At 53.0% G+C, this 24,782-nt stretch overlaps 2 protein-coding genes and 6 non-coding genes across 9 annotated transcripts in view; 2 read left to right on the top strand and 6 right to left on the bottom strand.

Moving 5' to 3' along the window:
• Positions 1-3,413: 3,413 nt before the first annotated feature.
• TRNAQ-CUG (transfer RNA glutamine (anticodon CUG)) lies at positions 3,414-3,485 on the bottom strand. The gene has a single exon. It is a non-coding gene; the product is annotated as a tRNA-Gln (tRNA).
• Positions 3,486-4,040: 555 nt separating this feature from the next.
• TRNAM-CAU (transfer RNA methionine (anticodon CAU)) lies at positions 4,041-4,112 on the bottom strand. The gene has a single exon. It is a non-coding gene; the product is annotated as a tRNA-Met (tRNA).
• A 729-nt stretch (positions 4,113-4,841) lies between these two features.
• Positions 4,842-4,923, bottom strand: TRNAS-AGA (transfer RNA serine (anticodon AGA)). The gene has a single exon. It is a non-coding gene; the product is annotated as a tRNA-Ser (tRNA).
• Positions 4,924-10,555: 5,632 nt separating this feature from the next.
• Positions 10,556-10,627, bottom strand: TRNAQ-CUG (transfer RNA glutamine (anticodon CUG)). The gene has a single exon. It is a non-coding gene; the product is annotated as a tRNA-Gln (tRNA).
• A 555-nt stretch (positions 10,628-11,182) lies between these two features.
• On the bottom strand, positions 11,183-11,254 carry TRNAM-CAU (transfer RNA methionine (anticodon CAU)). The gene has a single exon. It is a non-coding gene; the product is annotated as a tRNA-Met (tRNA).
• A 729-nt stretch (positions 11,255-11,983) lies between these two features.
• Positions 11,984-12,065, bottom strand: TRNAS-AGA (transfer RNA serine (anticodon AGA)). The gene has a single exon. It is a non-coding gene; the product is annotated as a tRNA-Ser (tRNA).
• A 4,151-nt stretch (positions 12,066-16,216) lies between these two features.
• Positions 16,217-22,044, top strand: LOC147651254 (uncharacterized). Its single transcript, XM_086844568.1, has 2 exons — positions 16,217-16,263; positions 16,792-22,044. The coding sequence occupies exon 2, from the start codon at positions 16,813-16,815 to the stop codon at positions 17,128-17,130; it is 318 nt and encodes a 105-aa protein (XP_086700694.1). The 5' UTR covers positions 16,217-16,263; positions 16,792-16,812; the 3' UTR covers positions 17,131-22,044.
• Positions 22,038-24,782, top strand: part of LIMS2 (LIM zinc finger domain containing 2) — a 51,894-nt gene continuing 49,149 nt past the window's right edge. The window contains exon 1 of one of the 2 annotated variants that reach the window (XM_086844524.1): positions 22,038-24,763. In XM_086844524.1, coding sequence (XP_086700650.1) covers positions 24,372-24,763 — 392 coding nt within the window. In that variant the 5' untranslated portion in view covers positions 22,038-24,371. The remainder of the gene's footprint in view (positions 24,764-24,782) is intronic. The other variant, XM_086844526.1, reaches the window with a different exon arrangement.

Below are 24,782 nucleotides of genomic sequence, written 5' to 3'. Positions count from 1 at the left end.
CTAGCTTGAGTCCCCTCGATGGCTTCTGCAACTCTTCTCTGGACAACCTGTCCCGGTGTGTCACCGCTCTCTGCCAAAAAGATTCCTTCCCAATATCAAACCTATATATTCCTGCTTTCAGTTTCAGACCTGTAGCCCTTGACCCATCTCTACTCACTCCTGCCAAGCATCCTTTCCTTTCTTGACTGAATGTCTCCTGGGAGCCTTCTCTTTTCTTTGCTACACAACCCCAAACCTCTCAGCCTGTCCTCACAGGACAATGGCTCCAGTTGCCTGCTGGTCTTTGTGGCTCCTCTGGACCCTCTGCAGCAAGTCCATGTGCTTCTTTGGCTCTGGGTCCTAGAACGGGATGCAGTACCCCAGCTAAGGTGTCATGAGAGCCGAGTAGAGAGAGACAATCCCCTCCCTCAACCTGTTGGCCACTCAGCTCTGGATGCAGCCCACAATACAATTGGATGGTTGCACTTTGCTGCTAGCAGGCGGTGCAGGTTCACGTTCAGTATTTCAGCCACCAGAACCTGCAAATCCCCATCTGCAGGGCTGCTCTCAATCCTCTCATGGCCTAGACTGTGTCCATGTTTGGGATTATCCCGACCTTGGCTCTTGACCTTGTTGAATTCCATGAGGTTTGCACAGACCCACCTCTCCATCCTGCCCTCTGGATGGCATCCCTTCCTCTAGAGTACCAACCCCATCACTCAGCTCAACGTCATGCACAAACCAGCTGAGGATGCACTCATTCCCTCCTCCCAGGTCTCCCAAGAAGGTGTTAAATATTCCTGTTCCCATCACCAAGCCCAGTGAAACCACACTCATCACAGGCTGGACACCACTCGAGTTGGACATCGAGCTGTCATCCACAAGTCCTTGAGTGTCGCCATCCATCCAATTCCATATGGAATGCGTGGCCACCCCACATAAAATCCACATCACTCCTGTTTAGGATATGAGCTCTGTTATTCCTTGAGCACCTGAGTCTGTGGCACGCAGTCCACTGGAGTCCACACTGGGTGACTCAGGTTTGCCTGGAGCTCAGGGATTTTCCCAGCTCTTCCACATCACCCTGACACCCACGTGCTCTGGGAGACCCATCCAGTGTCCCTTTGAAATGTAAAATGCATGGAATGGGAAACCCCATCCCTGACCCAGAAAAAAAGAGCCATGGGCTTTGGGCTCCCTGCCCTCAGCCTTTTCCCCAAAGCTGCCATCCAGGGCTCTGGCCTCTGGGATGAGCACGCTGAGCAAAACAGGTCAGAGTGGCTGTGGGTCTCTTTCAGGGAAGGACGCAGCATCACTTTGATCACACAACCAGGCCGTGGTACAGCCTGTGGACTGTAAGCAAGCTCCCCATGGCTGTCACTCAGGCCTGCAGGGGACATCCTTCCGGCAGAACGTGGACTTTCCCTTGCCACTCAGCTTTGCTACCTGCATGCAGAGTTGGGTCTCTTCCCCACTATAGGGTTGTGCAATGTTGACTTTCTGCCTCAACTGACCCACAGTCTTCTGGCCCTCTGTGATGGCCCGTGGAAGAAATGACTCTCAGGATTAGCCCGAGTGCCTGCACTGAAAGCTCCTTGAGAGCTGACCTGAGGTGTCTCTTTTTGGCTGAATTTAACTGTGACTGGAGCCAAAGTAACAGACAATATGAACAAGAGACAGAAGCAATAGACACTACACAAATTCAGTTCAACTCATGTTATACACTGGCCTGGGATGTCCAATTGACCTTAGGAAACTGGGTCACACATCAATCATTTCCATGTTTTGAGATGTGAAACTGGTGAAAAATGCTTGAGATGAAAGAGGCAGGGACTTCATCAGCAGCGATGCCTCGCAAGTGGCCACTCCCAGGAGTTTGGATGTTTCACAAACAAGGAATGTTTGTGGCCCCACAGGGCTCTGGGACACGGCATAAAAGGCTGCGCTGCTGCAGGCTCTGCATCCTCCTCTCTGGCCTCCCTTTCCTCGAGGAACGAGGTAAGCCTGAGTCCGCTCCATGCCTCCCTGTGGGAAGAGCTGCTGTCATGGAGGCTGCCCAGGTTGATCCTTGGGCTGCCTCAGCCTGGCCCTGACACGGAAGCGTTGAAGGGCCGGCAGCCTTTCCATGCTGGTGGTTGGGGACAGGTGGGGAGAGGGGGCTTTGATGCAGCAGAAGGGGATCAGTGGGGCTCTGCTGCAGAGGGATGTGCCCAGCAGAATTAGCACCTTCAGTGGGCTAACAAAATGTGGCAGTGCATCCCCAGACATGTCTAGCACAGCCATGTCTGTTCTGGAGATGGGCTGTGAGCAGTCTTTCCACGGGAGCCTTAAAGCCTCTGTGCTGGGTCCTATTCCTGAAGTGGGGCGGCCTTCCCGTGCCGTGCCACTGGGAGGGCAGTGGGGGGGTCGTGGCAGCTGTAGGCACAGAGTGTGTTTGGCAGAGCAAATGTGTCCCTGGAGAGAGCCTTGGGACAGAGAGACAGAGTGATGCTGAGGCTGTTCCCTGCTCCCTGCTCTGTGTTGCAGCCTTGCCTCCTGCACCGAGAGATGTCTTGCTGCAGACCCTGTCCCCCACGGCCCTGCGGCCCCTGTGGCCCAACGCCCCTTGCAAGCAGCTGCAGCGAGCCGTGCCTCGCCCGCTGTGCTGACTCCACGGTGTACATCGAGCCTTCGCCGGTGGTGGTGACCCTGCCGGGCCCCATCCTCACCTCTTTCCCTCAGAGCACGGCCGTGGGATCCTCTCTGTCAGCTGCTGTGGGCAGCTCCCTCAGCACCTCAGGGGTTCCCATCTCTTCTGGGGGCTCCCTTGGCCTGGGGGGCTCAGGCCTGTGCCTGCCTATCCCCCGCTGCGGTCAGATCTGCTGAAGCCGGCGCATCGTCCCCTTTCTCCTCGGCAAATGGGCCCAGCTCTTTCCCTCCCTGGCCCCTGCACACCTGTTCCTTGGTCTCTGTTCTGTGCCACCGCTTTTGATCCTTCTCATTAAAGGCTTTGTGCAGCACTGCTGGAGACTCCTGCTCGTTTGTTCTCCTCCTTCTTCCAATGTTGGTAGAGCTCCTTGAACTGATTGCAGAGCTAGGAAAAGACATTGACAGGGAAAAGAGGAAAAGAAGCCGCAGAGGGAAGGAGCAAGAAAGGAGCAGTGGACAGGGCTGGGCACACAAGTTCTGCCACGGGGAGTAACCTGCTGTTACTGTGGGAATGGTGCAACATGGAAACAGCTGCCCAGAGTGCGTAGCCCAGTGCTCCCTTTTGGATGCATGCGACATAGGACAGTCCCAGAGCAGCCTCCTGTGCCTGACCCATTTTGGGTGGTGGTCTCCACCTCAGCTGCTGTGTGATTCATCAGAGCAGTCTCCACAAGTGAAGCAGCAGCAGAGTAGAGGTGTGAGGGTGTAAGCGTGCTGAGGGAAGGCCTGAGGGAACAAAAAGGCTGAGGTCCCACTGAGATTTGAACTCAGATCACTGGATTCAGAGTCCAGAGTGCTCACCATTACACCATGGGACCTCCTATACCGGTCACCTCTGGCCCCTGTGCCCAGCCTCGCTCTGCCTTCTGCCCCCAGCTGAGCCTGGCTGTCTCTCCATCGCCTTGGACATCTCTCACCACGAGCAGCCTTCCCTGCAGGGCCTCCAGGCACTCTCTAATCACACCATCCCTCAGGGCAGCATCACAGCTTCTTCTGCAAGCCTGGCATGGCCTTTCTTAGGAGCACCAGACACGAAACTTGCACTATCTTGTCTTTCCCAAATTGCAACAATCTCTTTCTGAGTCTGGGCAAGCCTTGGGAAGTCACCTGCGCGTACCTTTGGAAATCTGCTGGATCAGCCTCCGAACGGTCACGGCAGCAAACAGATGAGGACAGAGAAAGCTCCCAGGTCTGTGTGTCCAGCACATGGAGCAGCCTGAGCCTCCTCTGCCCCTGCATAGGCCTGGAGGTGCCCTCCTGTGCCTGGGGAACTGGGATTGACCTGCCTTCAGGGAAGGGAGGAAAACCTGTGTGCCCTCAATGTGCAGGGCCTTGTGGGGGAAGCTGTGTCTGCTGCTGTGAAAAAAGTGCCTTAGCAGAGGATGGTTTTGATCCATCGACCTCTGGGTTATGGGCCCAGCACGCTCCCGCTGCGCCACTCTGCTCCTCCGGAGCCTTGGCTGCCATTGCCCTCACTGCAGCTCCATGCTGCTGGGTACTGCTGGCCCTCACTCCTTCCCTTCCTCCCTGCTCAGCATCCCCCAGCCCAAAAAATACACACCCTGACAAGTTCATCTCCCTTGGCCGTGCGCCCCACAGCTCCAGGACCTGGTCTTGCCCTTCTCCCACACCTCCCGCTCACAGCCCTGCACAGCCGCTTGCCCTTTGACCACCCACGCTGGCCCTGCACATCCTCAAGGCTGCCCCGAAGGCAGGCTGCAGCCTTGGGCTTTGCTAGGGATGAGGGCACCTGAAATCCAGTGACATCCTCATGGCTGCAGCCCTGCACAGAAATCCAGCTCCGCTCCCAGCACGCCGTGATACTGCACCTGCCCAACACCTCAGTTCTGTGCCGGCCAGGGAGGGACGCAACAAGCTGCGAAAATACATCAAGAACAGTCTGTACAAACCAGAGGCCACTTTAATTTGCTGGAGTCTGTTTGAAAGGGGTCTGCTCCCCCAGAGGGAAAAATCCAGAGTCAGGACATGCAATGCCGATCTAACGGCAGTTGCAGAAGGAGCAGAAGGAACCTACAGTAGGACCTAGTACAGTTCCTGGGGCTGAAGTGCAGGAGCTCTCTGGGCAGCTCCAGCTGCTGTCCATGGCACCCACCTGCGGGCTGGTACCCGCACAGCGTTGTCAGGCGCCCGCAGCCCAAAAGGGGCGTGTGCCCCGTAGTTGGCAGGATTCGAACCTGCGCGGGGAAACCCCAATGGATTTCTAGTCCATCGCCTTCACCACTCGGCCACAACTACCTGCTCCAGCCCTCCCTGCCCTGCTCATCGCATGCCCTGTGCCACCACACCGACGCCCCGGCACTTCAGGCCAAGGCTCCTGCTAAAAACCAGTGCTTGAGATGGCTTCAAAAACTCACTGGCAAGGGTATCAGCAGAAGCCAGATTTAATAGGAACAGGAAAGGAACAACAAAACCAAACAAAATACAAGCAACCTAAATAGAAATGAACTGACATCTATCTAGGGGAGTGTGTGTGTGGATCTGTTTGTGTGTGGGTCTGTGTGAGCGCCCACGTGTGAGAGAAAGGGAGAGAGAATTGATAATGGTATGAATGTTGTTCCTGTGAATTTGTAATTAAGTAATGGCTCTGACTTTGGATCGAGTGCTGCTGAATGTTTTCACATACTTTTATTTTGAATCCCTATCATTTGCATAATATACACTTCTGAATGGAGTCTCCCTTGAAAACATTAAATATTGATTCCAATACAATATTCTATTTTTGCTTCATCAATTTAATAACAGAACTCTGTGAATAACAGAGTGAACTTTGCTGTCAAACTCTCTTGAATCCAGAATGCCTCTGTCCAGCCATGAAAAGAAGTCTTTTCTCCTTTCCATCCCACAGTCCTATACTCATGCCACCGACACATCCCCACATCACCAATAGAAGAGAGAAGATTGATTTTGCTGTGCTTTTCTGAAGAAGCTTTGACAGGACTGAAAAGTTACTCAAAATATTTGTATTAACTCTCACATGGAACAAATTGCCACCAAGCCCTGCAGGGCCGTGATCTCCAGGCTACAGACCCAAGCTCAGTGAGAGAGCCTTTGGTGCTCTGGGTTCATGTTTGGCAGTTCTTGAGTAGCTGCCGGTAAGCTCAGGACAGCAGCCAGTGCTCACCCTGGCAGAGCAGGTGGTAGCTGAGGGAGGAGGAGAACAAACGAGCAGGAGTCTCCAGCAATGCTGCACAAAGCCTTTAATGAGAAGGATCAAAAGCAGTGGCACAGAACAGAGACCAAGGAACAGGTGTGCAGGGGCCAGGGAGGGAAAGAGCTGGGCCCATTTGCCGAGGAGAAAGGGGACGATGCGCCGGCTTCAGCAGATCTGACCGCAGCGGGGGATAGGCAGGCACAGGCCTGAGCCCCCCAGGCCAAGGGAGCCCCCAGAAGAGATGGGAACCCCTGAGGTGCTGAGGGAGCTGCCCACAGCAGCTGACAGAGAGGATCCCACGGCCGTGCTCTGAGGGAAAGAGGTGAGGATGGGGCCCGGCAGGGTCACCACCACCGGCGAAGGCTCGATGTACACCGTGGAGTCAGCACAGCGGGCGAGGCACGGCTCGCTGCAGCTGCTTGCAAGGGGCGTTGGGCCACAGGGGCCGCAGGGCCGTGGGGGACAGGGTCTGCAGCAAGACATCTCTCGGTGCAGGAGGCAAGGCTGCAACACAGAGCAGGGAGCAGGGAACAGCCTCAGCATCACTCTGTCTCTCTGTCCCAAGGCTCTCTCCAGGGACACATTTGCTCTGCCAAACACACTCTGTGCCTACAGCTGCCACGACCCCCCCACTGCCCTCCCAGTGGCACGGCACGGGAAGGCCGCCCCACTTCAGGAATAGGACCCAGCACAGAGGCTTTAAGGCTCCCGTGGAAAGACTGCTCACAGCCCATCTCCAGAACAGACATGGCTGTGCTAGACATGTCTGGGGATGCACTGCCACATTTTGTTAGCCCACTGAAGGTGCTAATTCTGCTGGGCACATCCCCCTGCAGCAGAGCCCCACTGATCCCCTTCTGCTGCATCAAAGCCCCCTCTCCCCACCTGTCCCCAGCCACCAGCATGGAAAGGCTGCCGGCCCTTCAACGCTTCCGTGTCAGGGCCAGGCTGAGGCAGCCCAAGGATCAACCTGGGCAGCCTCCATGACAGCAGCTCTTCCCACAGGGAGGCATGGAGCGGACTCAGGCTTACCTCGTTCCTCGAGGAAAGGGAGGCCAGAGAGGAGGATGCAGAGCCTGCAGCAGCGCAGCCTTTTATGCCGTGTCCCAGAGCCCTGTGGGGCCACAAACATTCCTTGTTTGTGAAACACCCAAACTCCTGGGAGTGGCCACTTGCGAGGCATCGCTGCTGATGAAGTCCCTGCCTCTTTCATCTCAAATTGTGTTGTCCCACTTCATACAAACCAGATTTGTGCAATGTCACGTAAAATCAGCTGGGGAGGGAATGGACCTTAAAATCATCTAGCTTGAGTCCCCTCGATGGCTTCTGCAACTCTTCTCTGGACAACCTGTCCCGGTGTGTCACCGCTCTCTGCCAAAAACATTCCTTCCCAATATCAAACCTATATATTCCTGCTTTCAGTTTCAGACCTGCTGTAGCCCTTGACCCATCTCTACTCACTCCTGCCAAGCATCCTTTCCTTTCTTGACTGAATGTCTCCTGGGAGCCTTCTCTTTTCTTTGCTACACAACCCCAAACCTCGCAGCCTGTCCTCACAGGACAATGGCTCCAGTTGCCTGCTGGTCTTTGTGGCTCCTCTGGACCCTCTGCAGCAGGTCCGTGTGCTTCTTTGGCTCTGGGTCCTAGAACGGGATGCAGTACCCCAGCTAAGGCGTCATGAGAGCCGAGTAGAGAGAGACAATCCCCTCCCTCAACCTGTTGGCCACTCAGCTCTGGATGCAGCCCACAATACAATTGGATGGTTGCACTTTGCTGCTAGCAGGCGGTGCAGGTTCACGTTCAGTATTTCAGCCACCAGAACCTGCAAATCCCCATCTGCAGGGCTGCTCTCAATCCTCTCATGGCCTAGACTGTGTCCATGTTTGGGATTATCCCGACCTTGGCTCTTGACCTTGTTGAATTCCATGAGGTTTGCACAGACCCACCTCTCCATCCTGCCCTCTGGATGGCATCCCTTCCTCTAGAGTACCAACCCCATCACTCAGCTCAACGTCATGCACAAACCAGCTGAGGATGCACTCATTCCCTCCTCCCAGGTCTCCCAAGAAGGTGTTAAATATTCCTGTTCCCATCACCAAGCCCAGTGAAACCACACTCATCACAGGCTGGACACCACTCGAGTTGGACATCGAGCTGTCATCCACAAGTCCTTGAGTGTCGCCATCCATCCAATTCCATATGGAATGCGTGGCCACCCCACATAAAATCCACATCACTCCTGTTTAGGATATGAGCTCTGTTATTCCTTGAGCACCTGAGTCTGTGGCACGCAGTCCACTGGAGTCCACACTGGGTGACTCAGGTTTGCCTGGAGCTCAGGGATTTTCCCAGCTCTTCCACATCACCCTGACACCCACGTGCTCTGGGAGACCCATCCAGTGTCCCTTTGAAATGTAAAATGCATGGAATGGGAAACCCCATCCCTGACCCAGAAAAAAAGAGCCATGGGCTTTGGGCTCCCTGCCCTCAGCCTTTTCCCCAAAGCTGCCATCCAGGGCTCTGGCCTCTGGGATGAGCACGCTGAGCAAAACAGGTCAGAGTGGCTGTGGGTCTCTTTCAGGGAAGGACGCAGCATCACTTTGATCACACAACCAGGCCGTGGTACAGCCTGTGGACTGTAAGCAAGCTCCCCATGGCTGTCACTCAGGCCTGCAGGGGACATCCTTCCGGCAGAACGTGGACTTTCCTTGCCACTCAGCTTTGCTACCTGCATGCAGAGTTGGGTCTCTTCCCCACTATAGGGTTGTGCAATGTTGACTTTCTGCCTCAACTGACCCACGGTCTTCTGGCCCTCTGTGATGGCCCGTGGAAGAAATGACTCTCAGGATTAGCCCGAGTGCCTGCACTGAAAGCTCCTTGAGAGCTGACCTGAGGTGTCTCTTTTTGGCTGAATTTAACTGTGACTGGAGCCAAAGTAACAGACAATATGAACAAGAGACAGAAGCAATAGACACTACACAAATTCAGTTCAACTCATGTTATACACTGGCCTGGGATGTCCAATTGACCTTAGGAAACTGGGTCACACATCAATCATTTCCATGTTTTGAGATGTGAAACTAGTGAAAAATGCTTGAGATGAAAGAGGCAGGGACCCCATCAGCAGCGATGCCTCGCAAGTGGCCACTCCCAGGAGTTTGGGTGTTTCACAAACAAGGAATGTTTGTGGCCCCACAGGGCTCTGGGACACGGCATAAAAGGCTGCGCTGCTGCAGGCTCTGCATCCTCCTCTCTGGCCTCCCTTTCCTCGAGGAACGAGGTAAGCCTGAGTCCGCTCCATGCCTCCCTGTGGGAAGAGCTGCTGTCATGGAGGCTGCCCAGGTTGATCCTTGGGCTGCCTCAGCCTGGCCCTGACACGGAAGCGTTGAAGGGCCGGCAGCCTTTCCATGCTGGTGGCTGGGGACAGGTGGGGAGAGGGGGCTTTGATGCAGCAGAAGGGGATCAGTGGGGCTCTGCTGCAGAGGGATGTGCCCAGCAGAATTAGCACCTTCAGTGGGCTAACAAAATGTGGCAGTGCATCCCCAGACATGTCTAGCACAGCCATGTCTGTTCTGGAGATGGGCTGTGAGCAGTCTTTCCACGGGAGCCTTAAAGCCTCTGTGCTGGGTCCTATTCCTGAAGTGGGGCGGCCTTCCCGTGCCGTGCCACTGGGAGGGCAGTGGGGGGGTCGTGGCAGCTGTAGGCACAGAGTGTGTTTGGCAGAGCAAATGTGTCCCTGGAGAGAGCCTTGGGACAGAGAGACAGAGTGATGCTGAGGCTGTTCCCTGCTCCCTGCTCTGTGTTGCAGCCTTGCCTCCTGCACCGAGAGATGTCTTGCTGCAGACCCTGTCCCCCACGGCCCTGCGGCCCCTGTGGCCCAACGCCCCTTGCAAGCAGCTGCAGCGAGCCGTGCCTCGCCCGCTGTGCTGACTCCACGGTGTACATCGAGCCTTCGCCGGTGGTGGTGACCCTGCCGGGCCCCATCCTCACCTCTTTCCCTCAGAGCACGGCCGTGGGATCCTCTCTGTCAGCTGCTGTGGGCAGCTCCCTCAGCACCTCAGGGGTTCCCATCTCTTCTGGGGGCTCCCTTGGCCTGGGGGGCTCAGGCCTGTGCCTGCCTATCCCCCGCTGCGGTCAGATCTGCTGAAGCCGGCGCATCGTCCCCTTTCTCCTCGGCAAATGGGCCCAGCTCTTTCCCTCCCTGGCCCCTGCACACCTGTTCCTTGGTCTCTGTTCTGTGCCACCGCTTTTGATCCTTCTCATTAAAGGCTTTGTGCAGCACTGCTGGAGACTCCTGCTCGTTTGTTCTCCTCCTTCTTCCAATGTTGGTAGAGCTCCTTGAACTGATTGCAGAGCTAGGAAAAGACATTGACAGGGAAAAGAGGAAAAGAAGCCGCAGAGGGAAGGAGCAAGAAAGGAGCAGTGGACAGGGCTGGGCACACAAGTTCTGCCACGGGGAGTAACCTGCTGTTACTGTGGGAATGGTGCAACATGGAAACAGCTGCCCAGAGTGCGTAGCCCAGTGCTCCCTTTTGGATGCATGCGACATAGGACAGTCCCAGAGCAGCCTCCTGTGCCTGACCCATTTTGGGTGGTGGTCTCCACCTCAGCTGCTGTGTGATTCATCAGAGCAGTCTCCACAAGTGAAGCAGCAGCAGAGTAGAGGTGTGAGGGTGTAAGCGTGCTGAGGGAAGGCCTGAGGGAACAAAAAGGCTGAGGTCCCACTGAGATTTGAACTCAGATCACTGGATTCAGAGTCCAGAGTGCTCACCATTACACCATGGGACCTCCTATACCGGTCACCTCTGGCCCCTGTGCCCAGCCTCGCTCTGCCTTCTGCCCCCAGCTGAGCCTGGCTGTCTCTCCATCGCCTTGGACATCTCTCACCACGAGCAGCCTTCCCTGCAGGGCCTCCAGGCACTCTCTAATCACACCATCCCTCAGGGCAGCATCACAGCTTCTTCTGCAAGCCTGGCATGGCCTTTCTTAGGAGCACCAGACACGAAACTTGCACTATCTTGTCTTTCCCAAATTGCAACAATCTCTTTCTGAGTCTGGGCAAGCCTTGGGAAGTCACCTGCGCGTACCTTTGGAAATCTGCTGGATCAGCCTCCGAACGGTCACGGCAGCAAACAGATGAGGACAGAGAAAGCTCCCAGGTCTGTGTGTCCAGCACATGGAGCAGCCTGAGCCTCCTCTGCCCCTGCATAGGCCTGGAGGTGCCCTCCTGTGCCTGGGGAACTGGGATTGACCTGCCTTCAGGGAAGGGAGGAAAACCTGTGTGCCCTCAATGTGCAGGGCCTTGTGGGGGAAGCTGTGTCTGCTGCTGTGAAAAAAGTGCCTTAGCAGAGGATGGTTTTGATCCATCGACCTCTGGGTTATGGGCCCAGCACGCTCCCGCTGCGCCACTCTGCTCCTCCGGAGCCTTGGCTGCCATTGCCCTCACTGCAGCTCCATGCTGCTGGGTACTGCTGGCCCTCACTCCTTCCCTTCCTCCCTGCTCAGCATCCCCCAGCCCAAAAAATACACACCCTGACAAGTTCATCTCCCTTGGCCGTGCGCCCCACAGCTCCAGGACCTGGTCTTGCCCTTCTCCCACACCTCCCGCTCACAGCCCTGCACAGCCGCTTGCCCTTTGACCACCCACGCTGGCCCTGCACATCCTCAAGGCTGCCCCGAAGGCAGGCTGCAGCCTTGGGCTTTGCTAGGGATGAGGGCACCTGAAATCCAGTGACATCCTCATGGCTGCAGCCCTGCACAGAAATCCAGCTCCGCTCCCAGCACGCCGTGATACTGCACCTGCCCAACACCTCAGTTCTGTGCCGGCCAGGGAGGGACGCAACAAGCTGCGAAAATACATCAAGAACAGTCTGTACAAACCAGAGGCCACTTTAATTTGCTGGAGTCTGTTTGAAAGGGGTCTGCTCCCCCAGAGGGAAAAATCCAGAGTCAGGACATGCAATGCCGATCTAACGGCAGTTGCAGAAGGAGCAGAAGGAACCTACAGTAGGACCTAGTACAGTTCCTGGGGCTGAAGTGCAGGAGCTCTCTGGGCAGCTCCAGCTGCTGTCCATGGCACCCACCTGCGGGCTGGTACCTGCACAGCGTTGTCAGGCGCCCGCAGCCCAAAAGGGGCGTGTGCCCCGTAGTTGGCAGGATTCGAACCTGCGCGGGGAAACCCCAATGGATTTCTAGTCCATCGCCTTCACCACTCGGCCACAACTACCTGCTCCAGCCCTCCCTGCCCTGCTCATCGCATGCCCTGTGCCACCACACCGACGCCCCGGCACTTCAGGCCAAGGCTCCTGCTAAAAACCAGTGCTTGAGATGGCTTCAAAAACTCACTGGCAAGGGTATCAGCAGAAGCCAGATTTAATAGGAACAGGAAAGGAACAACAAAACCAAACAAAATACAAGCAACCTAAATAGAAATGAACTGACATCTATCTAGGGGAGTGTGTGTGTGGATCTGTTTGTGTGTGGGTCTGTGTGAGCGCCCACGTGTGAGAGAAAGGGAGAGAGAATTGATAATGGTATGAATGTTGTTCCTGTGAATTTGTAATTAAGTAATGGCTCTGACTTTGGATCGAGTGCTGCTGAATGTTTTCACATACTTTTATTTTGATTCCCTATCATTTGCATAATATACACTTCTGAATGGAGTCTCCCTTGAAAACATTAAATATTGATTCCAATACAATATTCTATTTTTGCTTCATCAATTTAATAACAGAACTCTGTGAATAACAGAGTGAACTTTGCTGTCAAACTCTCTTGAATCCAGAATGCCTCTGTCCAGCCATGAAAAGAAGTCTTTTCTCCTTTCCATCCCACAGTCCTATACTCATGCCACCGACACATCCCCACATCACCAATAGAAGAGAGAAGATTGATTTTGCTGTGCTTTTCTGAAGAAGCTTTGACAGGACTGAAAAGTTACTCAAAATATTTGTATTAACTCTCACATGGAACAAATTGCCACCAAGCCCTGCAGGGCCGTGATCTCCAGGCTACAGACCCAAGCTCAGTGAGAGAGCCTTTGGTGCTCTGGGTTCATGTTTGGCAGTTCTTGAGTAGCTGCCGGTAAGCTCAGGACAGCAGCCAGTGCTCACCCTGGCAGCGCAGGTGGTAGCTGAGGGAGGAGGAGAACAAACGAGCAGGAGTCTCCAGCAGTGCTGCACAAAGCCTTTAATGAGAAGGATCAAAAGCGGTGGCACAGAACAGAGACCAAGGAACAGGTGTGCAGGGGCCAGGGAGGGAAAGAGCTGGGCCCATTTGCCGAGGAGAAAGGGGACGATGCGCCGGCTTCAGCAGATCTGACCGCAGCGGGGGATAGGCAGGCACAGGCCTGAGCCCCCCAGGCCAAGGGAGCCCCCAGAAGAGATGGGAACCCCTGAGGTGCTGAGGGAGCTGCCCACAGCAGCTGACAGAGAGGATCCCACGGCCGTGCTCTGAGGGAAAGAGGTGAGGATGGGGCCCGGCAGGGTCACCACCACCGGCGAAGGCTCGATGTACACCGTGGAGTCAGCACAGCGGGCGAGGCACGGCTCGCTGCAGCTGCTTGCAAGGGGCGTTGGGCCACAGGGGCCGCAGGGCCGTGGGGGACAGGGTCTGCAGCAAGACATCTCTCGGTGCAGGAGGCAAGGCTGCAACACAGAGCAGGGAGCAGGGAACAGCCTCAGCATCACTCTGTCTCTCTGTCCCAAGGCTCTCTCCAGGGACACATTTGCTCTGCCAAACACACTCTGTGCCTACAGCTGCCACGACCCCCCCACTGCCCTCCCAGTGGCACGGCACGGGAAGGCCGCCCCACTTCAGGAATAGGACCCAGCACAGAGGCTTTAAGGCTCCCGTGGAAAGACTGCTCACAGCCCATCTCCAGAACAGACATGGCTGTGCTAGACATGTCTGGGGATGCACTGCCACATTTTGTTAGCCCACTGAAGGTGCTAATTCTGCTGGGCACATCCCCCTGCAGCAGAGCCCCACTGATCCCCTTCTGCTGCATCAAAGCCCCCTCTCCCCACCTGTCCCCAGCCACCAGCATGGAAAGGCTGCCGGCCCTTCAACGCTTCCGTGTCAGGGCCAGGCTGAGGCAGCCCAAGGATCAACCTGGGCAGCCTCCATGACAGCAGCTCTTCCCACAGGGAGGCATGGAGCGGACTCAGGCTTACCTCGTTCCTCGAGGAAAGGGAGGCCAGAGAGGAGGATGCAGAGCCTGCAGCAGCGCAGCCTTTTATGCCGTGTCCCAGAGCCCTGTGGGGCCACAAACATTCCTTGTTTGTGAAACACCCAAACTCCTGGGAGTGGCCACTTGCGAGGCATCGATGCTGATGGGGTCCCTGCCTCTTTCATCTCAAGCATTTTTCACCAGTTTCACATCTCAAAACATGGAAATGATTGATGTGTGACCCAGTTTCCTAAGGTCAATTGGACATCCCAGGCCAGTGTATAACATGAGTTGAACTGAATTTGTGTAGTGTCTATTGCTTCTGTCTCTTGTTCATATTGTCTGTTACTTTGGCTCCAGTCACTGTTAAATTCAGCCAAAAAGAGACACCTCAGGTCAGCTCTCAAGGAGCTTTCAGTGCAGGCACTCGGGCTAATCCTGAGAGTCATTTCTTCCACGGGCCATCACAGAGGGCCAGAAGACTGTGGGTCAGTTGAGGCAGAAAGTCAACATTGCACAACCCTATAGTGGGGAAGAGACCCAACTCTGCATGCAGGTAGCAAAGCTGAGTGGCAAGGGAAAGTCCACGTTCTGCCGGAAGGATGTCCCCTGCAGGCCTGAGTGACAGCCATGGGGAGCTTGCTTACAGTCCACAGGCTGTACCACGGCCTGGTTGTGTGATCAAAGTGATGCTGCGTCCTTCCCTGAAAGAGACCCACAGCCACTCTGACCTGTTTTGCTCAGCGTGCTCATCCCAGAGGCCAGAGCCCTGGATGGCAGCTTTGGGGAAAAGGCTGAGGGCAGGGAGCCCAAAGCCCATGGCTCTTTTTTTCTGGGTCAGGGATGGGGTTTCCCATTCCATGCATTTTACATTTCAAAGGGACACTGGATGGGTCTCCCAGAGCACGTGGGTGTCAGGGTGATGTGGAAGAGCTGGGAAAATCCCTGAGCTCCAGGCAAACCTGAGTCACCCAGTGTGGACTCCAGTGGACTGCGTGCCACAGACTCAGGTGCTCAAGGAATAACAGAGCTCATATCCTAAACAGGAGTGATGTGGATTTTATGTGGGGTGGCCACGCATTCCATATGGAATTGGATGGATGGCGACACTCAAGGACTTGTGGATGACAGCTCGATGTCCAACTCGAGTGGTGTCCAGCCTGTGATGAGTGTGGTTTCACTGGGCTTGGTGATGGGAACAGGAATATTTAACACCTTCTTGGGAGACCTGGGAGGAGGGAATGAGTGCATCCTCAGCTGGTTTGTGCATGACGTTGAGCTGAGTGATGGGGTTGGTACTCTAGAGGAAGGGATGCCATCCAGAGGGCAGGATGGAGAGGTGGGTCTGTGCAAACCTCATGGAATTCAACAAGGTCAAGAGCCAAGGTCGGGATAATCCCAAACATGGACACAGTCTAGGCCATGAGAGGATTGAGAGCAGCCCTGCAGATGGGGATTTGCAGGTTCTGGTGGCTGAAATACTGAACGTGAACCTGCACCGCCTGCTAGCAGCAAAGTGCAACCATCCAATTGTATTGTGGGCTGCATCCAGAGCTGAGTGGCCAACAGGTTGAGGGAGGGGATTGTCTCTCTCTACTCGGCTCTCATGACACCTTAGCTGGGGTACTGCATCCCGTTCTAGGACCCAGAGCCAAAGAAGCACACGGACCTGCTGCAGAGGGTCCAGAGGAGCCACAAAGACCAGCAGGCAACTGGAGCCATTGTCCTGTGAGGACAGGCTGAGAGGTTTGGGGTTGTGTAGCAAAGAAAAGAGAAGGCTCCCAGGAGACATTCAGTCAAGAAAGGAAAGGATGCTTGGCAGGAGTGAGTAGAGATGGGTCAAGGGCTACAGCAGGTCTGAAACTGAAAGCAGGAATATATAGGTTTGATATTAGGAAGGAATCTTTTTTGGCAGAGAGCGGTGACACACCGGGACAGGTTGTCCAGAGAAGAGTTGCAGAAGCCATTGAGGGGACTCAAGCTAGATGATTTTAAGGTCCATTCTCTCCCCAGCTGATTTTACGTGACATTGCACAAATCTGGTTTGTATGAAGTGGGACAACACAATTTGAGATGAAAGAGGCGGGGACCTCATCAGCAGCGATGCCTCGCAAGTGGCCACTCCCAGGAGTTTGGATGTTTCACAAACAAGGAATGTTTGTGGCCCCACAGGGCTCTGGGACACGGCATAAAAGGCTGCACTGCTGCAGGCTCTGCATCCTCCTCTCTGGCCTCCCTTTCCTCGAGGAACGAGGTAAGCCTGAGTCCGCTCCATGCCTCCCTGTGGGAAGAGCTGCTGTCATGGAGGCTGCCCAGGTTGATCCTTGGGCTGCCTCAGCCTGGCCCTGACACGGAAGCGTTGAAGGGCCGGCAGCCTTTCCATGCTGGTGGCTGGGGACAGGTGGGGAGAGGGGGCTTTGATGCAGCAGAAGGGGATCAGTGGGGCTCTGCTGCAGGGGGATGTGCCCAGCAGAATTAGCACCTTCAGTGGGCTAACAAAATGTGGCAGTGCATCCCCAGACATGTCTAGCACAGCCATGTCTGTTCTGGAGATGGGCTGTGAGCAGTCTTTCCACGGGAGCCTTAAAGCCTCTGTGCTGGGTCCTATTCCTGAAGTGGGGCGGCCTTCCCGTGCCGTGCCACTGGGAGGGCAGTGGGGGGGTCGTGGCAGCTGTAGGCACAGAGTGTGTTTGGCAGAGCAAATGTGTCCCTGGAGAGAGCCTTGGGACAGAGAGACAGAGTGATGCTGAGGCTGGTCCCTGCTCCCTGCTCTGTGTTGCAGCCTTGCCTCCTGCACCGAGAGATGTCTTGCTGCAGACCCTGTCCCCCACGGCCCTGCGGCCCCTGTGGCCCAACGCCCCTTGCAAGCAGCTGCAGCGAGCCGTGCCTCGCCCGCTGTGCTGACTCCACGGTGTACATCGAGCCTTCGCCGGTGGTGGTGACCCTGCCGGGCCCCATCCTCACCTCTTTCCCTCAGAGCACGGCCGTGGGATCCTCTCTGTCAGCTGCTGTGGGCAGCTCCCTCAGCACCTCAGGGGTTCCCATCTCTTCTGGGGGCTCCCTTGGCCTGGGGGGCTCAGGCCTGTGCCTGCCTATCCCCCGCTGCGGTCAGATCTGCTGAAGCCGGCGCATCGTCCCCTTTCTCCTCGGCAAATGGGCCCAGCTCTTTCCCTCCCTGGCCCCTGCACACCTGTTCCTTGGTCTCTGTTCTGTGCCACCGCTTTTGATCCTTCTCATTAAAGGCTTTGTGCAGCACTGCTGGAGACTCCTGCTCGTTTGTTCTCCTCCTTCTTCCAATGTTGGTAGAGCTCCTTGAACTGATTGCAGAGCTAGGAAAAGACATTGACAGGGAAAAGAGGAAAGGAAGCCTCAGAGGGAAGGAGCAAGAAAGGAGCAGTGGACAGGGCTGGGCACACAAGTTCTGCCACGGGGAGTAACCTGCTGTTACTGTGGGAATGGTGCAACATGGAAACAGCTGCCCAGAGTGCGTAGCCCAGTGCTCACTTTTGGATGCATGCGACATAGGACAGTCCCAGAGCAGCCTCCTGTGCCTGACCCATTTTGGGTGGTGGTCTCCACCTCAGCTGCTCTGTGATTCATCAGAGCAGTCTCCGCCAAGCACTTCCCCACAAGGCTCCCGCAGCCCTGGGCTCCCTGCTCCTGCAGTGCCCACAGGCACTGCCTCCTGCTCTGCCACTTCACACCCTGGCCTGGCTCCTGCACCTCTCACACTGCCTGCCCCTCCTTCCAGCCCCTGCACACATCCCAGCTCCAGCTCCTGGCATGTGCTTGCACTCTTCTGGCTCTGGCACGGGGGCTTGACAAGCTCACACTGCTGGGTGCTCAAAACGGAGCCATTCCTTTTCTGGAACGCACATCCTGTTTCACCAGGGAATCCTCCATGAGCCCCAGGCCTTTCAGGAAACCTCTTCAGTGCCATGGCTACTCTGCAGAATGGGTGCCATCCGGAATATTCACATGCCTCAGCAGTGGTGCTGGGGGTGTCACAAGCTTCACAGATGTTTCAGAATTGTGGTGGCAGCAGGAACCTGCTGTGTCCTGGGCATGCCAACCCCTAAAATTTTTCCTAGAGAGGCGTTGCCCGCAGCACCCAGTGTCTCCTCCCCTCCCAACACCCAGCCACCACTGGCCAATACAGTGTCCCTTGGCAGTAGCTGCATGGCCCTCATCCTGGATCAGCCTCCGAACGGTCACGGCAGCAAACAGATGAGGACAGAGAAAGCTCCCAGGTCTTTGTGTCAAGCACATGGAGCAGCCTGAGCCTCCTCTGCCCCTGCATAGGCCTGGAAGTGCTCTCTGTTCCTGGGAATCTGGGACTGAGCTGCCTGCAGGGAAGGGAGGAAAACCTGTGTGCCCATAATATGCAGGGAATATTGTGAGGGAAGCTGTGCCTGCTGCTGTGCAGCCACTCATAGATCATGCTGAGGGGCCCTTTGGTGATGTTGTTGCTGGAGAAATCAAAGAGAAAGCATCACCAAAGCCTAGGGAAAAACAGAAACTCTCAAACATCATCTTTTCAATGTTAGAGAATTAGGCATTACTTTATTGCAGCCAGGATATGCCATAGAATTTAAACAAACAGTGCCCAGCAGTTTGCCAGCCCAGGGAGTCTCTCTCAGTGCTACCAAATACCACCCACCACAGTTCACTGCACTACACCTTGATTTTCCCAAGACATTTGGCAGAATAAAAAAAAAAGCATTTTTAAGTCACATTTTACTGCTCACCCTTTCCTGCATCACTCAGGGTACCTACTTGGGTGCTTCCATCCCAGCATCTTGGGAATGAGAGTAACTGGCTGTGTGATATCCTGGCATTCCACATGGGGCTCAGGCAGTGCCTAACACTCATGTGAAGACAGTGATCACTGTCCTTGCAGTAAGGACCAGTATCAGCATGATTCCTGTAGATCTCCTCCACCTGAACTGGTTAAAAAGGGGTGTTCAGCATGTCTAGAAGTGAGGAAAAGGGAAGAGCTAAAGACAAACAGAGCTTCAAGCCTGCTAAGGAAAACCAGGGCTCATACCTGGCATCCCTGGGTGCAGGAATCTACAGCACCAAAGAAAGGAAGGAGAGTTGAGAGACCCAGAAGAGCCTAGGGCTGCCCAGCACAGCCTGCTCTGACTCAGCTTGCCCCACTCTTCCCTGGGGGAGGTGAATCCCCCAGTCTGAAGGAAGAGGAAAGACCATAGTGATGGCTCTGGTATGTAGCCACCACATGGTGGTGCCCAATAGGTATTATTAATTTCTAATGTGGCACCCCATAACATATCCATGCCTAAGATATATTCACCAATTGAAGCAATCAGAATATGTATGAGGCTCCCAATCCCCAATTTGTAATTTTATTTTGGTCATTTTTCTCACTACAGGTTGTTCACCTAACCCCCACATGGGAGCAGTCGTTCTCTGTATTTTGTCTGGGTTACTGTGTGTGATAGTGACATTCATCGCTGTATCTACAAATGCACAGACTCCCTGTTTGTTTACATTTCACTACCAAATGAATATATTCAGTAAAGAGATGGGTGTCTGGTCACAACACATGGCAGTCCAATACAGGGGCTTGGTCTATTCTCTATTCACTTGTTATTTGTCCTTCTGCTGTCCTTCTGCTCTCTTGCAGCTTCTTTAGTGTCTTCCCACGGATAAAGGGGTGGAGAGGGAGTATGTGCTGGGACTTCTGGTGCTCCCAGCCCTGGGTGTTCCATCTTCCACACATTCATACCCTGGGACTCCTTTACCATGTGGTACAAGTTTTGTATAGGTAGTCTATTTCCTTCTTATCTACCCCTTTGTTGAGGAGTAAATGGAATAATTGAGTCTGTTCACTTGGCTCCCCCTTGACACTTTCAATTCTCCTCTGACCCTGGACCAAATCCTCTGAGCTTAGTCCTGGTAAATCACTTAACTGATTTAATTTTTCAATAACTTGTTCAATTGGGTTCCCTTGTTCAGCTAAGAGGACAGGCTTTCCACTCTTTTGGACATCACTCTAGAAGACTGTTCTGCATTCCAGGAGTTAGGGGTTGAGCCATATAAAGCTCAGGAGACCCCATAATGATGTTTACTTTCAAGCCTTCTGCTTTGAGCAGATCTCATGCTTGTCTTAAAGTTGTCCATTCTTTGGCCACGACTAGCCAAGCAGCATCATTGTTATACTGATCTGAAAATTCTTCTTCAACAACCCTAACCAGAGTGACACTATTGTCCTTCACAAGTTGTAATGCAGATTGACCACATTTGTCAGAGGTAAGTCCCATGAACTTTTTAGTATTTCTACTATCCAGTTACACAGGATCATCTTCTTCCTCTACAAGATGTACTAGCCAGTTTTGGGGTTTCCCCCCAGGCCTCTGTTTATAGTTTTCCAGTAAATTTTAAACTTTTTCAGAGCTATAATTAGTAAGTTCATCTGTTTGGACAGTCTGATTATTTTTTCCAGTTACTAGTTTATTTTAAACACAGGACCAGCATGAACACCTTCATTTTTTTGTGTCAGTGGGCCAGCCATCTTTCTTTCTTTCTTTTTCCCTCATTTCTTAGTAACCCAAACAGCAAACTGTTCTGCTAAAACTGCACATTTTTTCCCCAATTGCTCACCCTACTCAACAGCAGTTACAAATGCTTGCCTTTGTAAGCATTAGTTCTCAGCTGTTCTGTGTCCTTCTCCCATTCAATTAACTGTTGTTCTAGTTCTTAATTTTTTCCATTGCAACTTTGCATGCAAATAACAAGAAACCTGTCATTTGGCTAGCAGGAATCAGTTGCCCTTTAGTCTGTGTCCGAGAAGTTTGCACAAACTCCCCCTGTATCTTAACACCTCAATGGAGTTCTTAGCCCCTCATGGTTCGGGTCCATTGTTTGTCCAAGTTTCTAGCCAATATTTGTACATGTTTCTAGCTTATGTCATAATGTATTCCATGGCTCCTGAGTCTACCCCAGTTACTCCCCTGAAGGAGCCACAGCCTGAGGCTCCTTTTTCCAAAACATTATTATCAGTGCACTTGAACAAGATTGTGATAATGACAACAAAAATAGTAAGAGCAATAACTCTGTTATATTCGTATTGTCTGGCAACACCCCAAAGACAAAAAATGTAAGGGCTTTTTAAACTCAGCTTTAAAAAAATGCCTGTCATGTCTACAAAGTCTACACCACAAAAACTGTATGACACCAATTACACCTCAAACACAGATAAACACTAAGTTCTCACACATGACTTCTCATATAAATCTTGATTTCTCCTATACCACAAAACTGTAAAAAAGCTGCAGAGAAAACCACCAAAATCCTGAATTGGCCCCTGGACTACTTGTTGATGGAGATAAGATAAAGTAACTATAGTCTAACTCTCATCTGGGCTGGGGGAGAATACATTCAGAGAGGGATCACGCTTAGCACCTTTGGGGTGGAGATCACAGCCCTGGAGTTATCAGCTGCCAGGCTTGCACAGACCCTCACAGCAAAGGGTGGGAGGAGAGGTTTTGGGTGTGTAGTGAAAAAGCTCTGGTCCGAGGTAGTGAATGCCCATCATTCACTGTGCAGACTGGCCTAGCTGCAGGGGCTCCTTCACCCTGGGAAAAGGCACATTTACATGAAGCAGAGAGGCTGTCATGGCTCATCAAAGGAATCCCCCCAAAAGGGTCCCCAGACCCTGTACCAGAGCCCTGCTACATGATGCAACAGATACACGTTGTTGCAAGGGACAGTGCCAAACTTGCCCTTCCCAGGGGAAGCACGTGAACATTCCCACCTGGCCCTAATCCATTAATCCATTGGATTCTATACTTTTCTGTGTGGGGCATCAGGGGACCCTCACCACCAAGAAGACCAGAAAGAGGGGAGCAACAAGAAGTCATTGGAACCCTTGAAAGATCAACATGTTTCAACTTCACCCCTGTCACTCTCTCCCTGTACCCCCACCCACCCACACCTCTTTTTCTATTTTCTTTCTTTTTCTTTGCCTCTTTTATTATTGAATAAAATATACCAAGTTTTTTGGCACCAACAACACCTCGTGTTATAGTTTGACATGGGTCAAATGCCAGGCACCTACAAGAATCGTTCGCTTTACCCACTTCTGCTACAGCTGGGCAGAGGAGAGGGGAAAAAAAGAATTAACAAAGGGTTCATGAGTTAAGGACTGGGAGAAAAACACTTAAAGGTCAAAACAGGGTTCAAATTTAAAGGTATAAAGTAAATTTATTATTAATAGAGTCAGAGAAGGATAATGAGAAGTAAAATCAGCCTTTAAAACACCCTTTTCCCCCCAGCCCCTCCCTCCCACTGACAGCACAGGGAGGTGGGGCGTGGGGTTTTGGTCAGTTCATCACTCAAGATCTTCTATTTGTTCAGGGAAGAGGAGTCTTTTCTCTGCTATGCTGTGGGGTCCCTCCCACAGACAAACAGTCTCCCCAAAACTGCTGTGGCATAGGTAATTCATCCATTGGGTGTGATCCTCTAAGGACAGGCTGCTGCAGTTTGGAAGCAAGGGCCCTCTATCTCTGGAAGCAGGGGCCTTCTCTCTCTTTTCAGGTCTCTCACTAGATCACAGCTTTCTCTGGTATCCACTCACTTTGGCTTGAGCATTTCTCTCACAGCCTGCAAGGGGATTTCTGCATCCCCCATGGACTTTATGCTTTACAAGGGGACAGTTTGTTTCATTATAGTCCTCACTATGGCTTGCAGAAGAATCTCGGCTCTGATGCTTTAAGCACCTCCTTCCCTTCCTTTTCTTCCACTGACCTTGGTGTTGCCATATTGTTTACCCTCACATGTCCACACTTCCTCCTCTTTTCTGACTAGAAGAAAAACTGCCATTTGAAAGTACCATTGCCAACGAGTTGTACTAATTCAAAGATTCTTGAAAGAATCTTGAAAGAATTTCTCTCAGTGCCAAGAAGTTGATTTTGTCTAGGTTTTGTGTTGGGGAATCATTCGTCATGCTTTCACTGCTGGCCATGTGGCCCAACTGCGGTCTCAGTACTATTTAAGGCCTCTCTTCATGAGGGTGCCAGGAAGGGGAAGCTGCCACCACCCCTGCCCTTTCACCCACCGTGTGGCTGGCTGGGGGCGACCAGACAGGCGAGGCTCAACGTGGGCTGCACTGAGATGGCAGAGGCCACGCTGGCGTATCGCTGTGGGCCGTGCTGGCATGGCAGTGCCCGTGGCGACAGCAGCACCTCCTCACTCCTGGGGAAATACTCCGTGTGCACTGCTTTGATTTTCTTCATAAATATGTCATCACAGAGGTGATGACATATTTAATTGGGCCAGCAGCATATCTGTCTTCAGAGCCATCAGACATTGGCTCTGTTGGACATGGCGAGAGCTTCTAGCAGCCTCTCACAGAAGCCACCCCTGTGGCCCTCCCCTTCTACCAAAAACCAGGCTGTGTCAAATGAACATACCCCATTTGGTTTTAATCATGTTTTTTGGGTATATATCAAACCTTTCTGGGTTTGATCCGTTTTATTCACAGAGACTTAGTTTTCTTTGCTCTTCTGTGTTTAAACTGGTTTATAACAGGCATATTTGTTTGAAGAGGGAACAGGGAAAGCTGTCAGACAAGGGGTGTCTGGGGAAGGGGGGTCAGTTCTGTCTCTGCTCCAGCTGTGCCTTGTGAAATGACTGAGAGCTCAGCAGTAACAAGTAGTAACAGTTCTTGGTTTTAACAGCTGGAAAGAAGATTGCATCATATTCAAAATGTAGATCAGTAAGAAAAGTATGGTATTTGAGATCAATAAAATTTACAGAAGCCTCCCTGGATGTACAAGTCAAGATGAATGGCCGTAGTGATGGCCCAGCGGCTGAGCTCTGTCCTGAGCTGTGTTCTCCCCAGCACCCTTGGAAACACCTGGAATCTCCCTTGCGCATCCAGTCCTAGTAATCTCTGCTCCTTTCTAAAGGAGAACTGCAAGGGTAGAGAAATGATTGCTGGCCCTCAGGAACCATTACAGGAGGGATCAGGGATGCAGAGAATGGCTAAGAGCTTGTATATTATGATGCACTCAGCCAAATCTGTTGAATTGTTTCTTATTAATAATATCTACCCTTTCCTCAACTGAACATTAAACCAAAATAAAATCATCTAATTCAATTCTTCACCGTGGCTGAAGTAAGAAGTAAAACCATCAGATGCTAATTTAACTTGTATTATTTTAAATGTAGGGCTGAAAAACGAGATTGTTTGGACACCAGAAAAAACAAGAGAGCACAGAGTTTCTATTATCACTTTCAAGATGCAACAATACATGTAACAATGGTGAGTCACAGCATACCAGGCTATCTCACAAGATGAAAACAAAGTCTGAAATTGTTTTTGGTTAGAAGCTTCCTATGACATTTGGTCGTTCGCTTTACATCAGAGAACGCTTGATCATGGGCAAGAGGGGAGATGTTATCAAAGCCATCGCACGTGGAGGGGCCCTCCTTGGGGAGTGCGGTCCCTCGTCCTTCAGCAGCAATGGTTGCCGTGACCACTTTCTAGAAGCCTTCCAGACCTATCTTCTTTTACCGAAGGGTAAAACGCCGGAGAGCCATTTCCCTCCCCGCGGGGGTGTGTGCAGGGATGAGCAGCCCGCAGAACAGCCTGGAAGCGCGGCCGCTTTGATCTCAGGAGCAAAGTCACCTCAGTACGGTGTATGTGACTGCGCAGCAGCTAGCGGCTCGGCCAGCGCTGCCCCCTTCACCCCAGGTGGACTCAGCGGCTGCCATGTGTTTACTACCAGGTGGAGCGAAGCAGCTTCG

Source organism: Cyanistes caeruleus, chromosome 10, assembly GCF_971803275.1.
Source record: "Cyanistes caeruleus chromosome 10, bCyaCae1.hap1.1, whole genome shotgun sequence".
Classification (NCBI taxonomy): domain Eukaryota; kingdom Metazoa; phylum Chordata; class Aves; order Passeriformes; family Paridae; genus Cyanistes; species Cyanistes caeruleus.
Note: the sequence above shows the minus strand (reverse complement) of the source record. Positions and strands in the feature narration are given on the sequence as shown.